The sequence below is a fragment of the Lemur catta genome, chromosome 1 (genome assembly GCF_020740605.2).
Source record: "Lemur catta isolate mLemCat1 chromosome 1, mLemCat1.pri, whole genome shotgun sequence".
Classification (NCBI taxonomy): Eukaryota; Metazoa; Chordata; class Mammalia; order Primates; family Lemuridae; genus Lemur; species Lemur catta.
The window spans coordinates 208132338-208156237 of NC_059128.1; the positions used below are offsets into that span (position 1 = coordinate 208132338).

Consider the following 23900-nt stretch of genomic DNA (forward strand, 5'->3'; position numbering starts at 1 on the left):
TTTTATTGAGGGTGTTAATCCATTCATGAAGGCAGATCTCATATTATGACCTAATCACTTCCCAAAAGGCCCCCCACCTTTTAATACCACACCACAGTGGAGGTTGTTTCAGCATGAATTTTGGAGGGGACGGCACATTCAAACCGTAGCACTTGCTATGTGAAATTTATATTATATTTTAGGGATATATCTTTTTGATGGAAAAAATCTAAAATAACTGTGTAAGTCAATAGGATTTTGATTTACAAACTGGCAAGTGCTATTCTAAAAATCTTGATAAAAATCTTGTGTAGAGCAAAGAATTTTGTATCTCTGAAAGCTTTAGTTTATATAGCCATTCCTTCACAAACATATATCATCTCCTATCTAGGCATTTGGAACACAAAGTCATATAAGGTGTGTTGTTTATGCCCCAAATGCTTATAGTGTGTAGGAAAAACAGGGAAGTAAATATTTTGTCATAGACCTGTCACAACTGGATGGTAACTGAGGCAAGAACAGAAGCTGTAGTATAGAAGAGAGAAGCTTAGCCCAGACCAGGTATATTAAGGAGAGAGCTCTGGAAGACAAGTGACTGTGTTGCCTCCTGAGAGAAGAAACGTTAACTGGACAGAGAGTGACACCAAGAAGAAATGGGAACAATGTGTGCAAATTCCCAGAGCTGGGAGAGAGGCTTAATCGAGGAATTGACAGTAAAGTGTGGCCAGAGAATGGGACAGGTCAGAGAGACTATGGGAGGAGATTATGAGACAGGAGGCTACAGAGTTGAGCAGATGCTACCTACTGTATGCAAGATATGTAGGTGCTTTTCCATACTTCTTAAATATTCCACAGGCTGGTATAGTGGCTCACACCTATAATCCTTGCACTTCGAGAGGCTGAGGTGGGAGGATCACTTGAGCCCAGGAGTTTGAAAACAGCCTGGGCAATACAGTGAGACTCCATCTCTACAAAAATAAAAAAATTAGGCAGACATGTGGCACATGCCTGTAGTCCCAGCTACCCAGGAGGCTGAGGCAGGAAGATTGCCTCAGCCCAGGAGTTGGAGGTTGCAGTAAGCTATCATCATGTCGCTGTCCTCCAGCCTGGGCAACAGAATGAGATCCTGTCTTAATAGATATATAATCTCATGGATTGTGAGATCATAATATGATGATTTATGAAGCCTGTCCAGAGGAAAACCTAATTTAATGTGCCTTAGGAAGATTCCCTAAGAAAACTGACCTGTCCCACTTTTGGCTGCTATCGCTTCTGAGGCACGTTGCCCAGGCAATGCTTAGGACAGCCTGAAGACATCAAAGGTACCATAGGTTGCTAAAGTTGGGCAATGGGGAAGAAAAACAGTCAATGTGGGTATTGGTTTCAGATACTGGAGGTTTAATAAAGGACAGAAAAATAAATTTTTTTAAATTTTATGATGTAAAGTGAATTGCTTGCCACTTATTAGTTACAGTGCCACACAATAGTGATTAGGCATACTATGAAAGACATCATTTTAACTTGTGAAAAATTTTTTCTATTATAAGACTAAAATCAATGTATGTTTAGCTTTTATAGCTTGTTGCTCATTTAATAGTCTTCTCACTTCTTATTTGAAAATGGAGGGATATTTCTCAGTAGCAGTGTGCTACACTGTGAACCTGTAGTACTTTCCTGTGGTGTATATAGCACCGTGCTACTCTGAGTGCTGATTTTCAATAACATAAAGGAGCTTGCCCCAAAATATAAATCTGTGTACTACTTTCTTCATTGAGAAAGTCTTATTACCAGTGGGGGGTTGAGGGAAAAAACAGTTGAATAAAATAGTGTGTTTGACGATATACTTGATTTATATACTAGTGCAAGCTCCTTGTCTCTTCCTGGCAACAAATAGTTTGCCCAGCTGCCAGTAGTCACACTGCACTTTGCATATGCCCACAAGTAAGATGTTATCCGTGTTCCGTAATAGTAATATCTGGTGTTACAATCCATCATAGAGGTTAATATCAAAAGACAGTACTGCTTCCTTCATCTTTTTCCTTCCTATTTACACATGTGGTAAATCTAGTTCATGGATTTTCCTGAACATTCTTGATTTCATTTAATTTTTTAGATTAGTAGAATTTGCTAAATGTTTAATAATGTTGCAGTTTTTGTAAGACTTTTCATGCTCACAGTTTGGGAGAATATCCTCAGATTATGTATTATAATTCACATTTTAGAAAATATAGTTATTATATCTATGTATCAGATCATTGTAAAATTGAATATCATTTGTTCAGTCTGTATCAGTGACTCTCAGTTCTGCTTAATCGTAACCTTCGGGTAATACAATTGAGTTTTTTCCTAACTTATCCATCGTGTAACAGTAAAGTCTGTGGATGAACAATCCATCTTTCTGTAAGAATCTTTTGTTCAATATTGGTATAAATAATATGGCTTCAAAGTATCTTACAGAGGGTATAACTATTTTCTCTTTTAGAATTACAGAGGATCATGTGATTCAGCATGGGCTGGTAGTGGATGGGACCAGCCTATCTCTTGCACTCAGGGAGCATGAAAAACTATTTATGGAAGTTTGTAGAAATTGTTCAGCTGTATTATGCTGTCGTATGGCACCATTGCAGAAAGCAAAAGTATGTATATGTTATAAAAAGCCTGATAAAGATATTTAGATCTAAAAATGTTCTTTAAGGTTACACAGTTCCATTTTACTAGGAGTCAGTCACTTCTCATATTATGCATTTTAACCATACATTAGACTTTTGAAATTCTCACAGTGAACATTAAAGTTTCAACTATTTATAATGACATAGAAAGTCTGTGATGGGTAGCAGATTTGTGTTCTTGTTGAAATACAAATTTAAACTGTGATAACTTAATGTTACACAAGTTAGTTACTTAGCTAGTGAAAGAGCCTAGGAAACTTCAATTCATCTATACTTTCAGATGGTTCTGTTGATCTCTGCTTATTCTTGCATGCTTATGAAGTGGTAATTCTTTGTTAAAGTGGCTATAAAGTGACAAATAGAGCTTTAGTAAAAAGTTGAAAAGCTACTTAACTTGTAATGTGAAGCTATTGTATATACAGGAAATATTTACATTTCAGCTACCTATGATTCAATTGAAAACCTATACAAACATTTTTATAATTCCAAATTGGGAATTTGAGGTCTTAGATTGTATTTTTGACAAATACCCTTTGCAATGCGTCTCTGTATATTGATTGTTTCATATATAGGTCTAATAAATTAGACTTCCAATTTTTTTGACTACATGGAATTTTGCTATAATACCTATATAATAACTAATGTACTGCAGTCTTTGGAGACTAAAACTGCCAAACAGAGCTAATGCCTGGGTTCTTTATAAAAGAACATTCAAGAATTCCAAAGAAACCTTTCTTTTGATTTCATTGAATTTAATCTTGATTGCTTATTTAAAATTTTTTAAATTTTATCACAGGAGAAAACAATTTTCTTTCCTCTTAAGTGAAAAAAATGATTTTTTGAGAAAGAAAAAACTTTGCCTAACAGTTCAATTAAGTGCAGTTACTTTTTTACATAATTAAGTTATTAAGGTTTTTAAATATTTAAGCTATATTTAAAGACTCTTGCTTCTCATCACAAAATCCAAAGATAATTCTCTGTTATGACATTTCTGAAAGACATTCCTAAAATCTTAATGGAGATACCCCTCAAAAAAATGAACACCGGTGCATATTGTCTAATACAAAATTCAATCTTTTTTTCATTACTCTACTGTTCTTACTACAGAGTCATCTCAGATAAATGACTTTATGTAAATATAAGAAAGTTAAAATTTTATCATAAAGAACTAATTCATTGTATGTCTTTCAGGTAATAAGACTGATAAAAATCTCACCTGAGAAACCTATAACATTGGCTGTTGGTGATGGTGCTAATGATGTAAGCATGATACAGGAAGCACATGTTGGCATAGGTAATTGATTTTTTCCTAAACTTTTAAAGTTAGTATAATTATTTGGTGGTTTTGAATTTTCCTTTTGTAGATTAAGGTATAACATCAAATATGTGAATGAAAACTAAATGCAACATGGTAATGTATCACAGTGTATCCCCATCAGAAACCTATTGTGATTAAGTATACTATATTTTATAGTATTTTTTATTTTTATTATATTTTATGGTATATTATATAGTATATTTTAGCTCTAAAATTTAAAAGTAACTTTATTTTTACATGTCATTTTTTACCTTTTAAAGTATTTTCACACATTTTAAAGATAATTTAGAGACAAGAAATTGCACCAAACTGTAATAAAATATAATATTTCAAATAGTTTTCTGATTTTAATAACTTTATTCTAATTTTTCTTTTTACTTAAAACTTGTATTGGATTCAGACTACTATTATTATTTAATTATATTTAATTTATTAATTCTTTTCTAGTTTAACAATATTCTGACCTGTCTTCCTCTATAATTTTATTTTACAAATACCTAGCAAAAGAGAAAAAGTATGGGCATGGGTTTTTTTAATTGAAGAATAAAACTTGAGAGTTAAAAGAGATTTAGGCTATTCTCTGTTCTGGAACAGTCTCTATAGTGTACTGCATGGGTAGTTATCAGGTCAGTGACTGGAATGGATTCAAGAATCTGGAAGGTTTAGTATATAACAAAGAGGTGTTTCACATAAATACAAACTATTCAGTAAAAAATATTGATAAAATTGGTTAGTTATTAATATTTGGAAAAAAGAAGTTGGATCCCTTTCCATTACTTATAGTAAAACAAATTCCAGATGGATTAGGATGTAAATAATTTTTAAAGACCATAGAAAGTAATAGAAGAAATTTTAATGAATAATCTTATTATTTGAGATGTGGAAGGGTCTTTTAAGCACAATACCAAAGGAAGGAACTATAGTTAACTATAGGGAAAAGATCATACACTGGTAAAACTCTCCCAAAACAAATTTTAAAGATGAAAGATAAACTAGTAAAGAATATTTGTAAAATAGATGACAGAGTCATAATATTCCTAATATATGAAGTCTTAACAAATTAATAAGAATAAGAAAAACACTAAAGTAGAAATATGCACAAGGATGTGAGCCATCAGTTGTCATAAAAGGAGAAATTTAAAATGAATACTAAATGTATGAAAAAATGTTCAGTCTCTAACAACCAGTGAAATACAACTTAAAGTTGTTTTCAGATTGGCAGAAACTACAAAGATTGATAAATCTGTAATTTGCAGAGGTATAGATTAACAATGCTCTTATACAATGTTAGTGAGAGAGTAAATTGGTACACCCTGCATTATTATGCATAACAAAATTTTTAAATGTATGCCTATTGGCTTTGCAATTATGGATCCAGGAATTTCTTCTAAGAAAATAATTGAACATGTTGATAAATTATATATATTATAAACAATGTCCATCATCTGTTAGGTAACAAAAGCACATTACCAAACAATCCCATTTTTATACACGTTTTTATATAATTAAACCCACACAGGAAATAAGCAGAAAGAAAAATTCTGAAAGGACATAGACTAAAAACAGTGGTTTTCTCTAGGTGTTATGAATATAGATGATTTTCATTGCCTATACATTTTGGAGCATTTTGATACTTTTATGATAAAAATTTTAATTTTAAAAGTTGCTTTCAAATTAAAAACAAACTTGGCAATAACTCTTGCTTTTTTGAAACCTAAAGGATTATTGTAACCTAAAAAAAGTACTCATATCCATCAGATAAAACAATGCACTGATTTCAGATGATATTGTACATTTTTCTTTTATTTTTTTTAGTTTATTTATTCTAAATTTATATTTGTCTTTTAAAAAACACACTTTGTTTGACTTATGCATGAAAGGTTGTTTGTTCATTTGTTTTTTAGAGACAGGGTCTCGCTCTGCTGCCCAGCCTGGATTGCAGTGGCTCAATCATAGCTCACTGTAACCTCAAATTACCGGGCTCAAGTGATCCTTGTCCTCCTTCCTCAGCCTCCTTAATAGCTTGCGACCACAAGCTTATGCCACCAGGCCCAGCTGATTTTTTTATTTTTTGTAGAGATGGATTCTCACTGCATTTCCCAGACTGGTCTCGAATTCTTAGCTTCAAGCAGCCCTCTCGCCTTGACCTCCCAAAATGCTGGGATTACAGGCATGAACCACTGTGCCCAGCACCATGAAAGTTTTAAATCAGTTAAATATGCTCATTACTTTTGCTAGGTTCAAATTATTCAATTTGAATATTTTTCATATTCATTGGAAATAGTGAAGTTTTATAGCCTTCTGTCCATTAGAATTCTGTTACCCAATATTGTGCTTATTAGTATAATAATTGATGTTCCTGCTAGATCCTGAACTTTCAGTATTATTTTTATATTAATTGTATTTTATCTTATTGTGTTCTAATTGTTTGAAAATTGGTATTATATGTCTGGCATATATTATAGCTTTATATTAATTACATATTTAGGTAGAACAACCTTTTAGACATCTGCTGACTTATTAGGATTCAGTGTTCCAAAGTCCATGTTTAACTACTATAAATAATTAAGATATTTGCAGATATATCATGAAAATTAAACTAATCAGTTATAAGTGAACATGCCTTTCTATCCCCTTTGTTACAGGAATCATGGGTAAAGAAGGAAGACAGGCTGCAAGAAACAGTGACTATGCAATAGCTAGATTTAAATTCCTCTCCAAATTGCTTTTTGTTCATGGTCATTTTTATTATATTAGAATAGCTACCCTTGTACAGTATTTTTTTTACAAGGTGAGTTTCATGTAGATATTTAGAATCAATTATTTCAATTATTGATATAGTAATTTGAAGTTTCAATTTGAAGAATGTTATAACTATATACATTTTTCTTAAAAATAGTTTCTATAAGTAAAAATAGCAGTAGTTTGTCATAAATCTAATCTATACCAACAGAAAGCAAATCAGTGGTTGGTTGGGGCCAAGTGTTCAGGTGGTAGAATTGACTGGAAAGGGATGTAAGAGAGCTTTTTGGGGTGACAGAAAAGTTCTCCAGTTTTATTATGATGGTAGTATATAAAAAAGTTTTCAAAACACATCAAAATTTAAAATTAAAATTAGTATGTTTTATTCCTTGCAAATTAGAACACAGTAAATCTGATTTCTTTGAAGTTATTTTATCCTGAACCAGTAATAAGTTTTAATTTAACTACAATATGATGGTTTCAAACAGAGGTTCTTAACCTTTTTTGTGCCATGAATGACCCTTTGGTAGTCTAGTGAAATGTCTGAGCTCCTCAATATGGGGTTTTTATATACATAAAATAAAATACATACGATTACAAGGAAACTAATTATATTGAAACACTATTCTATCTCTGGATCCTTTTGAGGAGAGTGAGAGTCTGTGTAACCCACATTAAGAGCTCCTGTTACCAATACATTTAATATAGCAATGTTCAATATTGCATATATTCCTATAACTAATAGCTGCAAGGAAAGAACACAAGTAGTAGACTACACATTGCTATAAGATGATGATGGCAGTTTTCTTCTGATTATTCTAGCTTTTACTTGGAATATGAGTATATTGAGATGGAAAGATGTTTTGACAGTTCTATGTATTGTGTGTTTGAAGTATTTTTGCATTTTAAAGTTGTCATAGCCCTAAAGTTTAAGTAAATCTTACTTATTGTACTATATTTGAAAAGAATTGAATAATAGTTGGAAGGTTATAAATTCAAAATTGTAGTATTGCTTGGCAAAGATAGGAATCAAGGGTATTTTCATTCTGATATCTGTACTGGTGCATAAAATACTTTTAGACTTTTGTTAACAAAATGGAAATCCTACTTTCCTGTTTTATATGGACAAGTCCTTATCCTTTACTTACCATATTAACTGAGATTGTGTTCATGGACATCTTAGTAGCCATTTTTAAAAATGTTTCTCTTTTAGATCTAAATATTTTAATTATTTCCTATTTAATCTTATTTTTCAGAATGTGTGTTTTATAACACCCCAATTTTTATATCAGTTCTACTGTTTATTTTCTCAACAAGTAAGTAAACAGAAGCTTATGTTTTGTCCTTTTAGAATAAGATATTTATGTTTGGATTTCGGTAGATATTTGGAGGGACTTTTCTCATTTTTCTTCTATAGGTAACTAGACAAAACTTTTTTGCTTAGTGTATTTAATCAGCATCACATTCATAATATTTATTCTGCTTTTCATTTTGAGGTAAATGTTAATACCAAATATATTGTAATTCTGGATGATTTTTTAAAAATAGATATTAACTCTTAACAGCTTATCAGAGAATTTTGATAACTTTTTTCAACTTTTTTGCAATATTTCTATAGAATCCATATCAAGCCAGACCAGTTAATATTGGAGATTTACCTCATTTTTATATTTGGCTCAGAATTTTTTAGGTTTGGAAGGAACCTTAGTGATTTAGTCTAGGGATGACAATATAGGTTTTAACCTCAGAAGCTAGCTTGAAAGATAATAATTGATAGAGATACCTGGAGTGCTATATTGAAAAGGTTTCTGGAGCTGTAGGCTCAGAGGGAAAATGCTGTAATTTGTTAGCAGTGGCTGTAATGGGCACAGAGTGGGTCTTTTTTTGTACACATGTTACATATTTGCAATTCCTGATCTGTCTGTTTTATTTTATAGAAAAGGAAAGTGACATCCACAGAGATTAAGTAATTTGCCTTAGCTAAATTAATGACTAAACCATGACTTGGAGCTACTGCTTCTGACTAATTGAGCACCCTTTTCACATACAACACTCTACAGCTCAAATTGATCAAGACATTGGTCCAGATTTATTGATAAAACAAGAGCTTAAGTATCTTAGATTTTTAACAAGTCGTTCCTATCCTTAATTGCTTTTTTCTCCTCTTTTTACAACCTATAACTCTAAATTCCAAATATCTGCTTAGACATTGATTGCCAGTAACAGTTTATTTACTTACCTAAATGAACTAAAGTATGTGATAAGACCATATGACAAGGGAACCGGACCCATTTTAATTAGGTTTTCAGGGATTTTATAGTGCAATTTGGTAGGCAGTATTAATAAAAATGAAAACAGTATATGAAGCTTAGGCAAAATGCTAAGCAATTAATACCAGCAGTAGGACCTATGACAGTTTAGAGGAAAAAGCTATAATCAAGAACTTGGGAAATTGTGCAGAGTTTCATGGAAGAAGAGTCTTGTTCAGTCCCTTAAAGGAAGAGTAGGACATAGATGGGCCAACAAAGGCATGAAAGAAACCTATGTGTTTTAAGGAATTCTTCTAAAGGAATAGCAAGAAAGAAGCCTGGGGTACTTGTAGGAGAATTGTGTAAAATTACTTTACAGTGACCAAATTATGGAGAATCTTGAAATGTCGATTCAATTCACTAGAATTTTAGAATCATCTGACACAGTAAAATATTCCAATTCCCACAAAGAATATAAATCTAGGAACATTATATGTTTATGTCTATTCTAAAATCAAATTGGAATTATTAAATTGATTTTAATATAAATTGATAAACTATAATTTTATGCTTATTTTAATATGCGTCTTTGTGATTATATGCATAAGTATAATACTAATTCATAATTTAGAATCTCAGCATTCCCACCAATTTCTCTTTCTAGACATTGTATGACAGCGTGTACCTGACTTTATACAATATTTGTTTTACTTCTCTACCTATTCTGATATATAGTCTTTTGGAACAACATATAGACCCTCATGTATTACAGAACAAGCCCACCCTCTATCGGTAAGTGTATTCCAGTATTAAAGGTCCATAATATTTGTGATTGCAAGTAATGTATTAAAGAGTTATCATTTTTTAAAAGTACCTAAAAAGAAGCAAATTAGTGCTTTGATGATTAAAACTTTACTAGTAATTGTCATATGGTTTAAAGTTATTGAATATCAAGGAGAAAATTTTCAATAATCTTTTTCAAAGAGAAAATTTGAATAATTTTTCTAGTATCTGTAAGAATAAATACTTTCATCCTAGGAATGCATTGAGTAATTGTGTAATTTGCATTTAATGTTGCAAACCAATAATACTCCATTTTGTGTGCAAAAAAGAAATTAGGAATTGGTGGTCTCTAGGATTCCTAAAAAATTAGTTTATGTTCTACTATTATCAAATTTATAAGTAGTAATCAATACGAAATGCAGGGTTGAGGATATTAATTCCCATCCCAGATCCCCTGCTTTCCCAGAACCAAGTAATCACAGAGATGTGCTTGAGACCTATTCCTCAGGACCACCTTATGGTTTCCACTATAAGCTCCTATAGAGATACGACTTACAGAGGTATCTATTCAGTTATGGAATAACTTAACTTCGATTTCCCAGGATATCTAGGACAGGGCTTGACCCAAGATTGGCACAGATTGTTCTTCCCGTTATAGATATTATTGGAAGTGAACTTAATTAGGACCCTCAGTGCTGACCCTAACTCAAATGACCTCACTAAAAAGAGACCATAATGGCAGAGTGATTAAATGTTAACAGAAAAATATAATAACAGATAAATTACCTTTTCACAATTAAACTGACACATTATGCCTATATCATATTTCTTCATCAAATGAGAAAATGTATTTGAATATATTATATAAACTATAAACTGTTACACAGATGTATATTACAAGCAGTGGTTTGTAAGTTTGGGTTTCTGCTAATATTTTCAAGCATTTAAATTAAAAAATCCATCTTGTTTTTAAATTATCAAATTATAATAATTGTATAGCAGGTAAATAATAAATGATTCCTAATATGTTCCTTTTTCTCTTCTTTTTTTTAATTTACAGAGATATTAGTAAAAACCATCTCTTAAGCATTAATAAATTTCTTTATTGGACCATCTTGGGTTTCAGTCATGCCTTTATTTTCTTTTTTGGATCCTATTTTCTGATGGGGGACGATGTATCTCTGCTTGGAAATGGCGAGGTAAAATATATAATTTTTTAAAGAATGCTTGGTAATATTTTGATTTGGTTTGCTTTTTGATAACTGTCATAGAAAATAAAACAAATTCAATTTAAATGATAAAATTTAAGATATGAAATTAAAATACCAAATATAAAAATATTTTTAAAAATTTTTACTTAATAAAGTTTCATACAAATGAAAATTCAAACAGAAAAACAATGTAATCTTAAAAGGAAACTCAAGTTACTAGACAACTTTGCTATTCAAAAATTAGCTCACACAAGGGGATATGTTATACCCCTGTATGCTGTTCACCTCAGGATTATATTTTAATGACAGCAACTGTTTACTTTTTGCTATTTTCATTAACCTCATAATTTATATCTCCTTATTTCTTAACTTTATACCCTAAGTGATTTTTCATGTTATTAAAAATACTTCAAAAACATTTTTCCTGGTTACATAATACGCTACTACACATCATAGTTTATTTCCTTAATTAGAGAATTTAAGTTTGTTTCTAGTTTTTAGTGACTTTTTAAAAAATTAAAACTTGAGCATTTGTTATACAAGATAAAACCTGCCAGGTACACCTCTAATCCCAGCACTTTGGGAAACCGAGGCAGGAAGATCGCTTGAAGCCAGGAATTTGAGACCAGTCTGAGCAACAAAAGATGGGATCTTTTGTAATGACATTCCATCTCTACAAAAAATTTAAAAAATAAGCCAGGCATGGTAGCACATACCTGTAATCCCAGCTACTTGGGAGGCTGAGGCAGGAGGATCCCTTGAGCCCAGGAGTTGGAAATTGCAGTGAGCTATGATCATACCTGGCCAGGCGTGGTGGCTCACACTTGTAATCTCAGCACTTTGGGAGGCAGAGGCAGAAGGGTCACTTGAGACCAGGATTTTGAGATCGGCCTGAGGAACATAGCAAGACCCCATCTCTACAAGAAATAGAAAAAATCAGCTGGGCCTAAAGGCACATACCTATAGTCCCAGCTGCTTGGGAAGCTGAGGCAGATGGATCACTTAAGCCCAGGAGTTGGAGGTTGCAGTGAGCTATGACACCAGTGCATTCTAACCCACTCCAGTCTGAGTGACAGAGCAAGATCCTGCCTCAAAAATAAATAAATAAATAAATAATAAAACCTTAATGAAGGATAAATTACTGTTGACCTTCATTATAAGTGGTTTTTCTCTTTATGGCTTATTTAATATTGATTTTTTAACTCAAATTATAAATCATTAACTTCTTTTTCCCTTTAGCCTACTAATTCTGCCACTCAGATATATATTACTAGAAATTAATCTGCCACTCCCTACCACCAGTACTAGGTATAGTGGAAAGAGGCACACATTGGAATCAGTCAAAATTGGGTTCGTATCCTCGCACCTGTAGTTATCACTTGAGTGATTCAAGATGGGTTATGTAAGACTCACTTTTCTCAGTTGCAAAATGAGGAGCATTAATCCCCACCTTATAGGTTTCCTATGAGGATTAAATGACATGTAGAGAATTAAGCATACTGGCTAGCATGCAGAAGTACTCAGTAAGTCTTAGCACTATTTGTTATTTTATTAGTAAATCATTATATTGGAAGACCCTGTCCTACCCAATCCCACCTGATCTACTTCTCCCAGAAAGTCTCCTAACTGAAAATCACCTAGCTGGCTCTCTCAAAACATGCCATGGTCATTTCTAGTTCTAAGCCATTGCTTATGTTTTCTCTCTAGAATGCTCCTACCTCTGTGCTTCAGTTAAGCCCACAGATGCCCTTCCTTTTGCTCTAGCTCCTTCTTATGTCTCTCCGTGCTAAAAGCTCTTTTACACTTCTATCTAGTCCATGTTCCACACCAGACACATTAAATGTTTCCTGTTTTCTGAATATGATTCTTGTGTGCCCAAGAAATATACAAATAATTGAGGGCTAGAGTAGAAGTTATTACAGGGAAGTACTGAGAGGAGAAGTGGCTTGAGGTAAAGATGAAGTCAATGCACCAAGTGATATTGAGAGAGGAGCAGGAAAAAGAGTTGCAATAGTTTGGGGTAAAGGCCAGAACAATTCAGGGAATTGAAGAGTTTATCCCAATTTCTGTATAAGGCTCTAGCAATATTATGAATGTTGTATATTGATTAATTTTCAACAAATACTTTTGAAGTATTCACTTAATTTTCATTTCCGTTTAGCTTAGGAAAGAACAATTCATCCTTCATATATTCCTCTCGAATCTTTTTAATAGGCCTTCTTTCCCTTAGTAATAAAGTATAAGTCTTGATCAATTTTCTGTGTTGTTTGGGAAGATTGGTAGACTGTGTATGACATACCTAAGTTCCTATCTGTATCTCTAAACCAGATTTTTTGTGGGTAAATCCTTACCTTCAGAGCACCATAAAAGATTTCCTGGCCAGGTGTGGTGGCTCACGCCTGTAATCTCAGCACTTTGGGAGGCAGAGGCAGAAGGGTCACTTGAGACCAGGATTTTGAGATCAGCCTGAGGAACATAGCAAGACCCGATCTCTACAAAAAACAGAAAAAATCAGCTGGGCCTGGAGGCACATGCCTGTAGTCCCAGCTGCTTGGGAGGTTGAGGCAGATGGATCACTTAAGCCCAGGAGTTGGAGGTTGCAGTGAGCTATGACACCAGTGCATTCTAACCCAGGCAGCAGAGTGAGACCTTGTCTCAAAAAAAAAAAAAAAATCCTTTACTGTTACTCCTTAACAAGTTGCCAGAAAACAGATATATTCATAAGAAGACTGAACTAGTGACTAATTTTTAACTCTTGTTTTTCTTATAAATAATAGAAGAGTTAAACTCACATAAAATGTCTCTAGCTATATGCAGGTTTAAAGTAGTTACAGTCTTACAGTCTTTGAATATAAGTTAAGAACTGGGACTTGTTTTAAAATACAGTAGTATTGTCTTGCCACAAACATTTGTCAAGAAGTTACAGATTAGTAATTTGGTAGATACGTTGTTTGGGGAATCTTTTCATTTTATTTTTGAAAGTTAAAAATGAGCTTAGGAATTTCAGTTGTTTCTGTTATCTGACAGGATCAACTTTTTTGGAATTGAGTTGTTTTTCAACAGGGCTTCATAGAATACTACAGATTTATTTTTGATAGTTAGAGATTATTACTCTCATCCTACTTTAAATTTGTAAGCAGATTTATCATTAAAGAAAAGTATAATCATCATTTCTTTTTTATCAATAGAATTTTGACAAAGTTATATTATAAAATATTTGTGAGAGATTTTGATGTAACTTTAAAAATTTAAGTTCCCCCAAAGTAAATACCATCTAGACAAATTCACTTCCATGAAATATTTTTAAAACAGCTTTATTGAGATATAATTGACATATAATAAATTATACATATTTAAAATATACAATTTGATACTTTTTTAAAACCATTTTTAAATGTACAGTTTAGTAATGTTAAGTATATTCACATTGTTCTGCAGTAGATCTCCAAAACTTTTTCATCCTGCAAAACTGAAACTCCATCCACATTGAACAACTATTCCTATTTTCCCCTCCCCTCAGACCCTGGCGACCACCATTCTACTTTTTGTTTCTGTGAATTTACTACCTATGAAATCTTTTTTAAAAAATCTAAATAAGTGTCACAGCTTTTTCAGAATTTGTGTACGCTAAAAAAAGCCTAAATAAGTGGGAGGCAAATACCAGTGAAGAATGTTTATTAAGTATACTATAAATTAGAGAGGTAACTAAAAACTAATGATTTTATTTTTTAAAAAAGAACTTATCTTCTCCTTTCTTTACCCATACAGAATAAGTCATCTTAGCACATGCTTGTCCTAACGATGTTGCTGTTGTACAAAATATTTTTGGAAATAGCTTGTGTTGTCTTACTGTGATCTCAGTAAGGAAACTTTCTCAGGGAAGCAGCTGTTTAAAATTATAAATAAATAAAGATGCTACTTAAGATTATAGATAAGGAAAGAAAGTGATAGGAAAATGTAAGAGAAACAATTCAAAATTGGAAGAATTCACCCCCAGTTAAACAGACATCCACAGAATGTAATGGAAAAGTCATTGTGGCTGTCATTAAGAGTATGTAGATGAGTAAGAATATTACATTAAAGGAAATAGGAAAGAGAGACTTGTCATGCGGTGAGAGTGGAAAACTAAGATGATATAGGGAGGAAAATATCAGGAGAACGGTTTCAGAGGTAGCTGAGTTCCCCATGCCAGTATTTTATGAAATTCTTTTTCCCTGGTGGTTTCAACCAAAGGCTTCAGAAGACAAAGAGGATAAATGTAAAAAGAATTCTTTGTTAACTCAGGGACCCAAATACTAATATCTATTCTACTTATTCTCAGTGGTCTGATATGAAAATTATAAACTTGCTAACTACTCTTTAAAATGAGATCCTGCCAAAATAAGGGGTTTGTTTGTTTTACTGAAGTGTATAGGAACTGAAGGAAAAATGACTTTCATTAATTTTTTTTTCTTTCATGGAAGTGTACCGGTTTGAAAAATTAAAATAATTAAAATTTTTTAAATATGGGATTGGGAGAAAAAGTAAAATGCTATTAGAGTAAATTCCATTTAGACTTCTCCAATAGAGATATTGGAATTGTCAAACCCTCAGCACCATTCTAAAAAATATATACTATACCATCACATTAAAAATTAAATGAGAAAAAAGATAAAGGAGAAAAAGTAATTATTCACCCCTACGTTAAATGTTCTAGGTATGAACTATTTCCCAGATTATTTAAGAATATTAACAATACAAGGCAGTATAATTATAATAATATATAATATTACTAATATATAATTATTAAAATAATATAATAATATATAATATCAAAATTAACAATACAAGGTAGACTGAGAAGGTAAAATTTCAGGCTGTAATCTGGAATAAAGAAAAATAAACCTTTTTTGTAGTATTTACTATTTTTTCTTGAATTTTAACAACTTCCCCCTTATTTCCTCTCCTTAATTAATTTCTCTTTCATGCTATACATGTCATCAGGTGTTGATACCTAACCATCAGATGGTAAGAGCTCTGTGCTCTGTTAAGACTAGTAGGACCCTATATGGTATCTGTAGTCCACAGATGATGCCACTTCCTTTATTTCAATTCAAATGATTTAACTACTATAATTGCCAATCGGGTCATTCAAGAACACATCCAATTTAATTCCTATAAGCAGATATAGATTTTTTAATGAGAGGTTATATGGTAAAAAATACCTTTGTCTAGTTCATTATAGAATTTCCCTGTATGCCCATTTATTAATAAAACAAATATTTAAAGCACTAACAGTATCCCAGGTACTTAATAGAAAATTAGATACAGGTATACCTTAAAGGAGAACAGAAGAGTATGCCTTGCTTCTTATGGTACTATCCAATGATCAGTCATATGTTATAATCAGTCAATAGTAAAGAGATAGTTTGTACTGGAGAACTGAACAACTCATTAACTCTAGGGAAGGTAATTCTTGTATAGATAGATGTGTAGTTAAGCCTGATAAAGAAAAAGTTTTCACTTTTTGTTTATTCTTAAAAACCTTCTTACTTGACATAAGACTTTGCTCCTGCAATTGTCCTCTCCTTCCCTCACCATCAGTCTTTCATCTGTTGGATCAAACCCATCACCATACAAACACAAACATGCTTTAAGATCTCCCATGTTCTCATAAAAAACACACTGCTTTGGCTCACAACCTCCTGCTCTGGCTACATTTTTCTTTGTGTCTTTAGAGCAAAACTTGAAGAAGTTATGTTTTCTCATTATTTCTACTTGCTGGACTCCCGTTCCCCCTTGAACGTATTCCACTGGGGCTTTCACCCCCAGCACTCCTCTCAAAACCATCTTCTTTATGGTCATCACCACTTCTGTGTTCCTAAATCCAAAAGCACATCTCAGATCTTACGAACTTGACCATTGGGTACAATTTATAAAGCCTTCCGTCCTGCCACATGATCTTCTCTCAGCGTCTATAGCTTGTTTTGGTATCCTACTATTTTTTATTATTCCTTTTCAGTCTTCTCCTCTTCCTGGCCTCAGAATCAGGGTTTCTCAAACTCTATATTATTGACATTTTGAGCAGGATAATTTTTTGTGGTGGGGGCTCATCCTATGAATTGTAAGATGTTTAGCAGCATCTCTAGCCTCTACCCACTAGATACCAGTAGCACACACACATACACTCTCCTAGTGGTGACAACAAATTGTCTCCACACCCAGCCAAGTGTCCTCAGGGAGGCACAATCACCCCCAACTTGAGACCCACTGCTCTAAATGGAACAGTGGCTCAGTCCTAGGCCATCGATTCTTCTTTATGTGTACACTGGGTACTCTCATCCTTTCCATCTAAGAAATGATAGAGAAAGCAGACAGGTTGGGTTAGATCCAGCTTTAACAGAGTCTAAACATTATAGCAGGCCCTCTTTAAGAAAAAAAAGCATATAATTACAAATACAAACTTAAGTAAGTGTACATGAAGTGATTATGTGTGACATAAATATGTCATACTTAATCCAAACCAAATGTAAGCTCAATTCACTTTTCTTTAGCCAGATCTTCAAAATGCCCTCTGCCAATCACTTCATTACCAACCAGCTCAAGGAAAGGTCAGAATGGAAAGAAATGGCAGTCTTAACTGACTGATTACAGTTGAAATATATTATTTTTTATAATTTCACTCCAAAAAATCCATTTGAATATTTTTGTACAGCCCCTTCTAGAGCCTTGAATGAGCCTATGTAAAAGGAAGTCCTAAATTCTCCTCTGCTTTTAAGGAAAATAATCATGTACCATGCCCCAGTCTAAATCCAGTAAAATCAGATACTGAAGGATAAAGACATGTGCCGTTGTTACCACTTCCAGGCCGAGGTCCCCTGACTGCATCAAAGTATCTGTCCTTATGTCCCTGAAAGAGGAGATTGGCACTTCTCCAAGAGCTAAGACCCACTGATTTTCAGTATTCTGGATCATTTCTAGAATTGATAAAAGCAGAAAAATAAGCCCAAGTTCAGTATGGCTTTTCCGTTTTCCTCTTGACAAATAAACTCCCAAAATACCCTCAAATTAAGGAATGTTAACTAATGTTTATTGGTTGATAATCATGACTGTTATTTACTGATTGCTTGTTATTACTCTGTCCTTTTTGTATATCTTAATTCTTATAGGAACCTATGAGGTTTATCCTCATTTTTACAAATGAAGAAAGTGAGATACAGAGAACTTAATTTGTCAAAAATGCTAATTGTTAGAAATCTGTGATTTAAAAAAACAGCCTTGTAAATAATTTTTTAAACCAGTGTTAAGATTATGGCTACTTTGTAAACTAAATTAGCATAAACTTCTGGTTATGTTTATATTTGTGGAAATAAAATCCTGACATTCTTTTGAGATTCTGCTTATTTAATAAACCTTAATAAGTTTTGGCTATAAAGCCCAAGGGAACACTTTCTGACTGGCATTAACTGCATTTTTATATGGAATCTTTTGAGGAGTAATTGCATTCTCCATTATCTTTCCTTTCACTTTTAAGTTTCATTTTTCCTACTCTACTAATGCTGTGTCCAAAAATACTGTGCCACGTGATCTGCTGTAACTTCTGGTTGGGAGGGTTTCAGAAAAATAATTGTGGTTGAACAGTTTTGTTATCATTTTTACCATGACAGGAATAAAGCAGTCCACTAACAACTATTCTATTCTAACTAAAAACAGTCTGTGCCACACAATTCGAACCCATCTTTGGGTTTCCAGTCTGATAATGTTAAGAACCACTGAGCATAAAAATAATAAGCATAATGGTGTTTCTTCTTATATTCTTTTTAACTTTATTAATATAGTTACCAATTTCAAATGTAACTAACTGGCACTTCTCCAAGAGCTAAGTACTTCAAGTGATTTTTAGGAGAGAATGAAATTACTTTTTCCCTTACATTTGATTTAGCATCATGTTAACACATAATGTAATAGTTTATTCTTTCTGTTTAGATGTTTGGAAACTGGACGTTTGGCACTTTGGTCTTCACAGTCATGGTTATTACAGTCACGGTAAAGGTATGTTACTGAAATTAGAAACATGGACACATTTTATGTCTATATACATAGTTAATTTTCTTCATTTCTCTAGTCATAGATATTTGTCCATTTTCAATAATAAATAATTTTACTGATTGCTATTTTAATAATTCATTTAAATTTTTGTCAAAAAATTCTTAAGTTCATTATTTTGGGAAGCTTCAGCTGATTTCTGTGATCAAATAAAAGTCTCTGAGATTTTGCTTCTCTGTATATAGTACAAGAACGTAATTTGTTTTAGGCTGTGGAGTTGAAATACAGTAATCACATGAAATTTCGATGCCGCTTCCTCACAAAAGAAAAATGTTATAAGCTAGAAATTATTCAATTTTATACTAGAACTCTTATTAATATGTCTTCTAAGAGATTCTATCATGGTACTTTTAGATACTTATAATTAATACATTGTATTCTTGAGTTTTATCTTAGAGGTTAAAAAGTAACGCTTATATTTTATATTTCTAAGAATTTTTTAAAAAATTGTTTTAGATGGCTTTGGAAACTCGTTTTTGGACTTGGATCAACCATCTCGTTACCTGGGGATCTATTATATTTTATTTTGTATTTTCTTTGTTTTATGGAGGGATTCTCTGGTGAGTAATTATATTGTATTTTAATTATATTGATTCAACTACATTGATTCAACTATATTGATTCAACTATAATAAATATCTATTATTGTGATAGGTTATATTATGAACAGATTTTTCTCAGAATAGTTTTGAGACTCTATCCTGATAATAAGTTTACTTTTTTTAATTGATCTTACTGATACAGAGAAAAAAAGAAAATAACATTTATTGAATATCTACTACATTCTAAATGTTTTGTTTTTATGTAAGATATTACATAGGTTCATCACAATACTTATCCCCATTTTTCTCTATATGGAAACTGAGCCTCTAGATCACAAAGGTCAAAACATAGCAAGGCCAAGATTTAAACCCCAAGTATTATTTCACAATTAATTTTCTCTACACTAACCATATTGCCTCCAAATTATTTATTAATGTGTACAATACAGTAAGCCACATAGAACCATTAAATTTTATTGTTGAGTTAACTTCTGTCTCAAAGGTAAATAGTATGTGTCATCTTCATTGGTAGAATCAGATACTCAGCTGGCTACTTTAATAGATTAAAAATTAATGCTTCTCCTAAGATTCTTTGGTAAGTGATGGACAACTAAGGTCTCTCTTTTGGAGAATTTATATTACATTTGCCTGCTGTGCCTTTGATCCATTTATCAGGCAAAAAACTTTCGATTTAAGGCCAGGCGCAGTGGCTCACGCCTGTAATCCTAACACTGTGGGAGGCCGAGGCAGGTGGATTGAGCTCAGGAGTTTGAGACCAACCTGAGCAAGAGCGAGACCCCGTCTTTACTAAAAATTGAAAGAAACTATGTGGACAGCTAAAAATATATATATAGAAAAAATTAGCCGGGCATGGTGACGCATGCCTGTAGTCCCAACTACTCGGGAGGCTGAGGCAGAAGGATTGCTTGAGACCAGGAGTTTGAGGTTGCTGAGAGCTAGGCTGACGCCACAGCACTCTAGCCTGGGCCACAGAGTGAGACTCTGTCTCAAAAAAAAAAAAAAACTTTCGATTTAGTTTCATAGAGGATACTGATATGGATATTGTTTGTTTATAATCCTCTTTATTTCTCTGCTTTTTTCTCTATTTCTCCATATGCTTTTGAACTGATACATACCAAAACCCAAAAAGAATATCTTGCAATACCTATTACTATGTAAAACTAGTATTTGTGAGTGCATTTATTTTAAAATGTTTTTGAAGAAGAGCCTCTGAATAAAGCTTTTATCCTAAGATTTGGGTAATCAGTCTTTTAACTGCTCAGTAGAAAATATTTTGTTATATACTTTTCCTTACTTTTCTTGGTCTCTTAAGTCTATATTACTACATTATTCTTATGATACCCTACCACCAAGATAGTCAACTGCTTGCTACTTTCCTACTAATAAAAACTTTATTTTGCCTTTAACAATTAAAGTCTATCTTGTTTTATTATCTAATTGAATTATACTGATTTTGATTTTGAACATTTTCCTGAAGTACTTAATTGTTACTTTCAAACACAATGTGTTTATATGATGTCCTGATTTAAATCTTTCAGTTTCTACTTTTATTAAGCCCACTGTCTTTCTTTGCAGGCCATTTATGAGCTCCCAGAATATGTACTTTGTATTTATTCAGCTTCTATCAAGTGGTTCTGCTTGGTTTGCCATAATCCTCATGGTTGTTACATGTCTATTTCTTGATATCATAAAGAAGGTATTTGACCGACACCTCTATCCCACAAGTACTGAAAAGGCACAGGTAACCACTTTCTGTATTCGGTATTTTTTTAGTTACAGGTCTTTAATGATGAATAGCTATCATTATAATGTGCTTATGTCAGAAAATAGGAAATTACCTATTTCTGTATCAAGTATTTTATAACATAAACATTGTTAAATGTGATATTTTAAGGATGTTTCATTTTTATTAATTGTATGACTTGATAAAGTATGAGTTTTTTAATTACATTGTGTTATTATCAAAACTCCACCTTTTTAAATATAAAACTGTCATTATGTCTAGTTAATAATAATAAATATGTTTTAAATAATATCACAGCATTCTATTCTCTATATATAAATGAAATATATAGTCATATCTTTAGAAACATTTGAATTTGAGTAATACTTTTTCAGGTTATATTGTTTTCGACAAAAGAGTATGAAATAAGTTTTTTAACCTAAATAATTTTTACAGAAGAATTTCATGAAATATATCCTCACTAACCATTTATTAATAAATATTAAACTATAGCAGATATTAGCAATATGCTACATAGTGCTTGAGAATATGCTCTTTGGGGCCTGATCTCAGTTCACATCCCAGCTTTGCCACTTGGTATCTCTGTGACTTTGAGTCTCACATTCCTCATTGGTAAAATTATGGTAGAAATGTCCCTTTCATTACCAATGAAACAATTTTCAAATATAGTAGACCCTCATGAATTGGTAGCTATTTAGTTAAATGAGCCTTTCCTGTATATTTGACTAGTACATGAGCTAGAAATCTATCTCAATTTGTCCTTTTAACTGTACCATAGTATTGGGTTCTCTCAAGAATATATTCTAATCAACTCTTATACCCTGATAAACACTGAGTTTATTAATCATTTAATTCTGCCAAGGTTGAGATTTTTTCAACATGTTTGCAACATGCCAAGCAAAGTTTGTTTAAATTTTGGAAATTTAGTTGTATATTAATCCTACAAATAGAAAAAGTGTTCCCTAAGTATTTAGTGATTTGAGTTAGGCTTCCTGAAGAGTGTATTGGTTTTAATTTCAATTGGTCATATCAACAACATTTCTTTAGCATTTATTTTCTTTGGTGACTTAATCCTAGCCTGTATACATTTTAACACCATTGAGACAGCATAGTCTTGTAAAGCCTGACAAACTTGAATTCAAATACAGGTTTAACTATTTATATGATGTATGTACTTGATCAAGTCACTTGGCTAAGCCTCAGTTTCTTCCTATAAAATCAGAATAATAATAACTACTTTACAGGATTGTTAGAGATAATGATTATGAAGCACCTGAAATTGGGCCTACATGTAGTTGGTTCTCAGTAAAAAAAGTTATCATTTTAAGTACAATAAGGATGAGAATGTTGCTCTGTGATACTGATCACTAGCTAAATGGGGCTAAAAAACTTTCATAATCTGATTACTCTGTCTGCCTACGCATATGTTTATATCAGTATGTACAGACTTTTCCACTCCACAATATATTTCTTAAATATATATCAGAAAGTTTTACCTATCTTACTATTTCTAATCTTCAGAGATAAATGTTTATAATAAAATTATTATTTTTAGTGCATTGTCTATTCTGTTTATGGAGAATAGTTTGTCTCCCCCTCTGGACCTATATGAAATACAGTTGTATTTCACCAAAATATATGAATGGCATCATTTTAAAAACTTAATTCTTTCTAACAGTAAATATAGGTTGAGTATCCCTTATCCAAAATGATTGTTTCAGATTTCAGATTTTTTTGGATTTTGGAATATTTGTATTATACTTGTTCAGCATCCGTATTGCAAAATCTGAAATGCTTTAGTGAGCATTTCCTTTGAGCATATCATGTCTGTACTTAAAAAGTTTTGGATTTGTGAGCATTTTGGTTTTTCAGATTAGAAATATTAAACCTGTAATTAAATTTCTTTACATTTATCCTTAGAAATTCTACTTTAGGCAGAGCATCGGCAAATTTGTGATGTATTTTCATAGAGATTTCTTCATGCTATAATGCTATATGATATTAGTTCTTGTTATCTTTTTACATAGGAAATATTTAATACCTTCAGGTAGGCACTTACACAAGTTAAAAGTGTCTATATATATTTTGGTTCTTTTACCATAAGTTAAAACTGAGTAAAAATGGAATGTACAGTAAATCAATCATTTTATCTACATGTGAAAGCCATTATAAGCTTCCTTTTTGGCTCACTATATTTATTTCCAAATGACAACCAGATGTTCTAGGTGGTCTAATCCAAAAAGGAAATCTCTACTTCTACTCAGGGGATCTTTAGCCTGCTGAGGTGTTTTTTTTTTCCTTTTTTATTGAAATAGGATTAAGATATGGTCATTCAAATCCCATATGTGACATTATTCCTTTGCTACAGACAGCGATCATTATTATTTCAGCTTTATACCATCATTTCTGATATCAAATTGTCAGCTACTTCATTTACCAAAAGTAGCATGAAAAATCATATCGAAACAAGAGCTGTCAGCATTTATTCTGAGCTTTATTTTTCTCCAGAATAAGAATGTGGTGTTAAGAGTGAAGAATAAATTCTTTTAATGGCATA

The 23900-nt window shown here is 32.3% G+C and overlaps 1 protein-coding gene across 5 annotated transcripts in view; it reads left to right on the forward strand.

The window, feature by feature from the left end:
• Positions 1–23900, forward strand: part of ATP11B (ATPase phospholipid transporting 11B (putative)) — a 110826-nt gene that overhangs the window by 66215 nt on the left and 20711 nt on the right. For all 5 annotated transcript variants that reach the window (XM_045539755.1, XM_045539754.1, XM_045539756.1 and 2 more), the window contains 9 exons: positions 2462–2615; positions 3840–3942; positions 6612–6757; positions 7965–8024; positions 9622–9749; positions 10801–10939; positions 18917–18982; positions 19493–19596; positions 21175–21340. In XM_045539755.1, the coding sequence (XP_045395711.1) occupies positions 2462–2615; positions 3840–3942; positions 6612–6757; positions 7965–8024; positions 9622–9749; positions 10801–10939; positions 18917–18982; positions 19493–19596; positions 21175–21340 (1066 nt within the window). The remainder of the gene's footprint in view (positions 1–2461; positions 2616–3839; positions 3943–6611; positions 6758–7964; positions 8025–9621; positions 9750–10800; positions 10940–18916; positions 18983–19492; positions 19597–21174; positions 21341–23900) is intronic.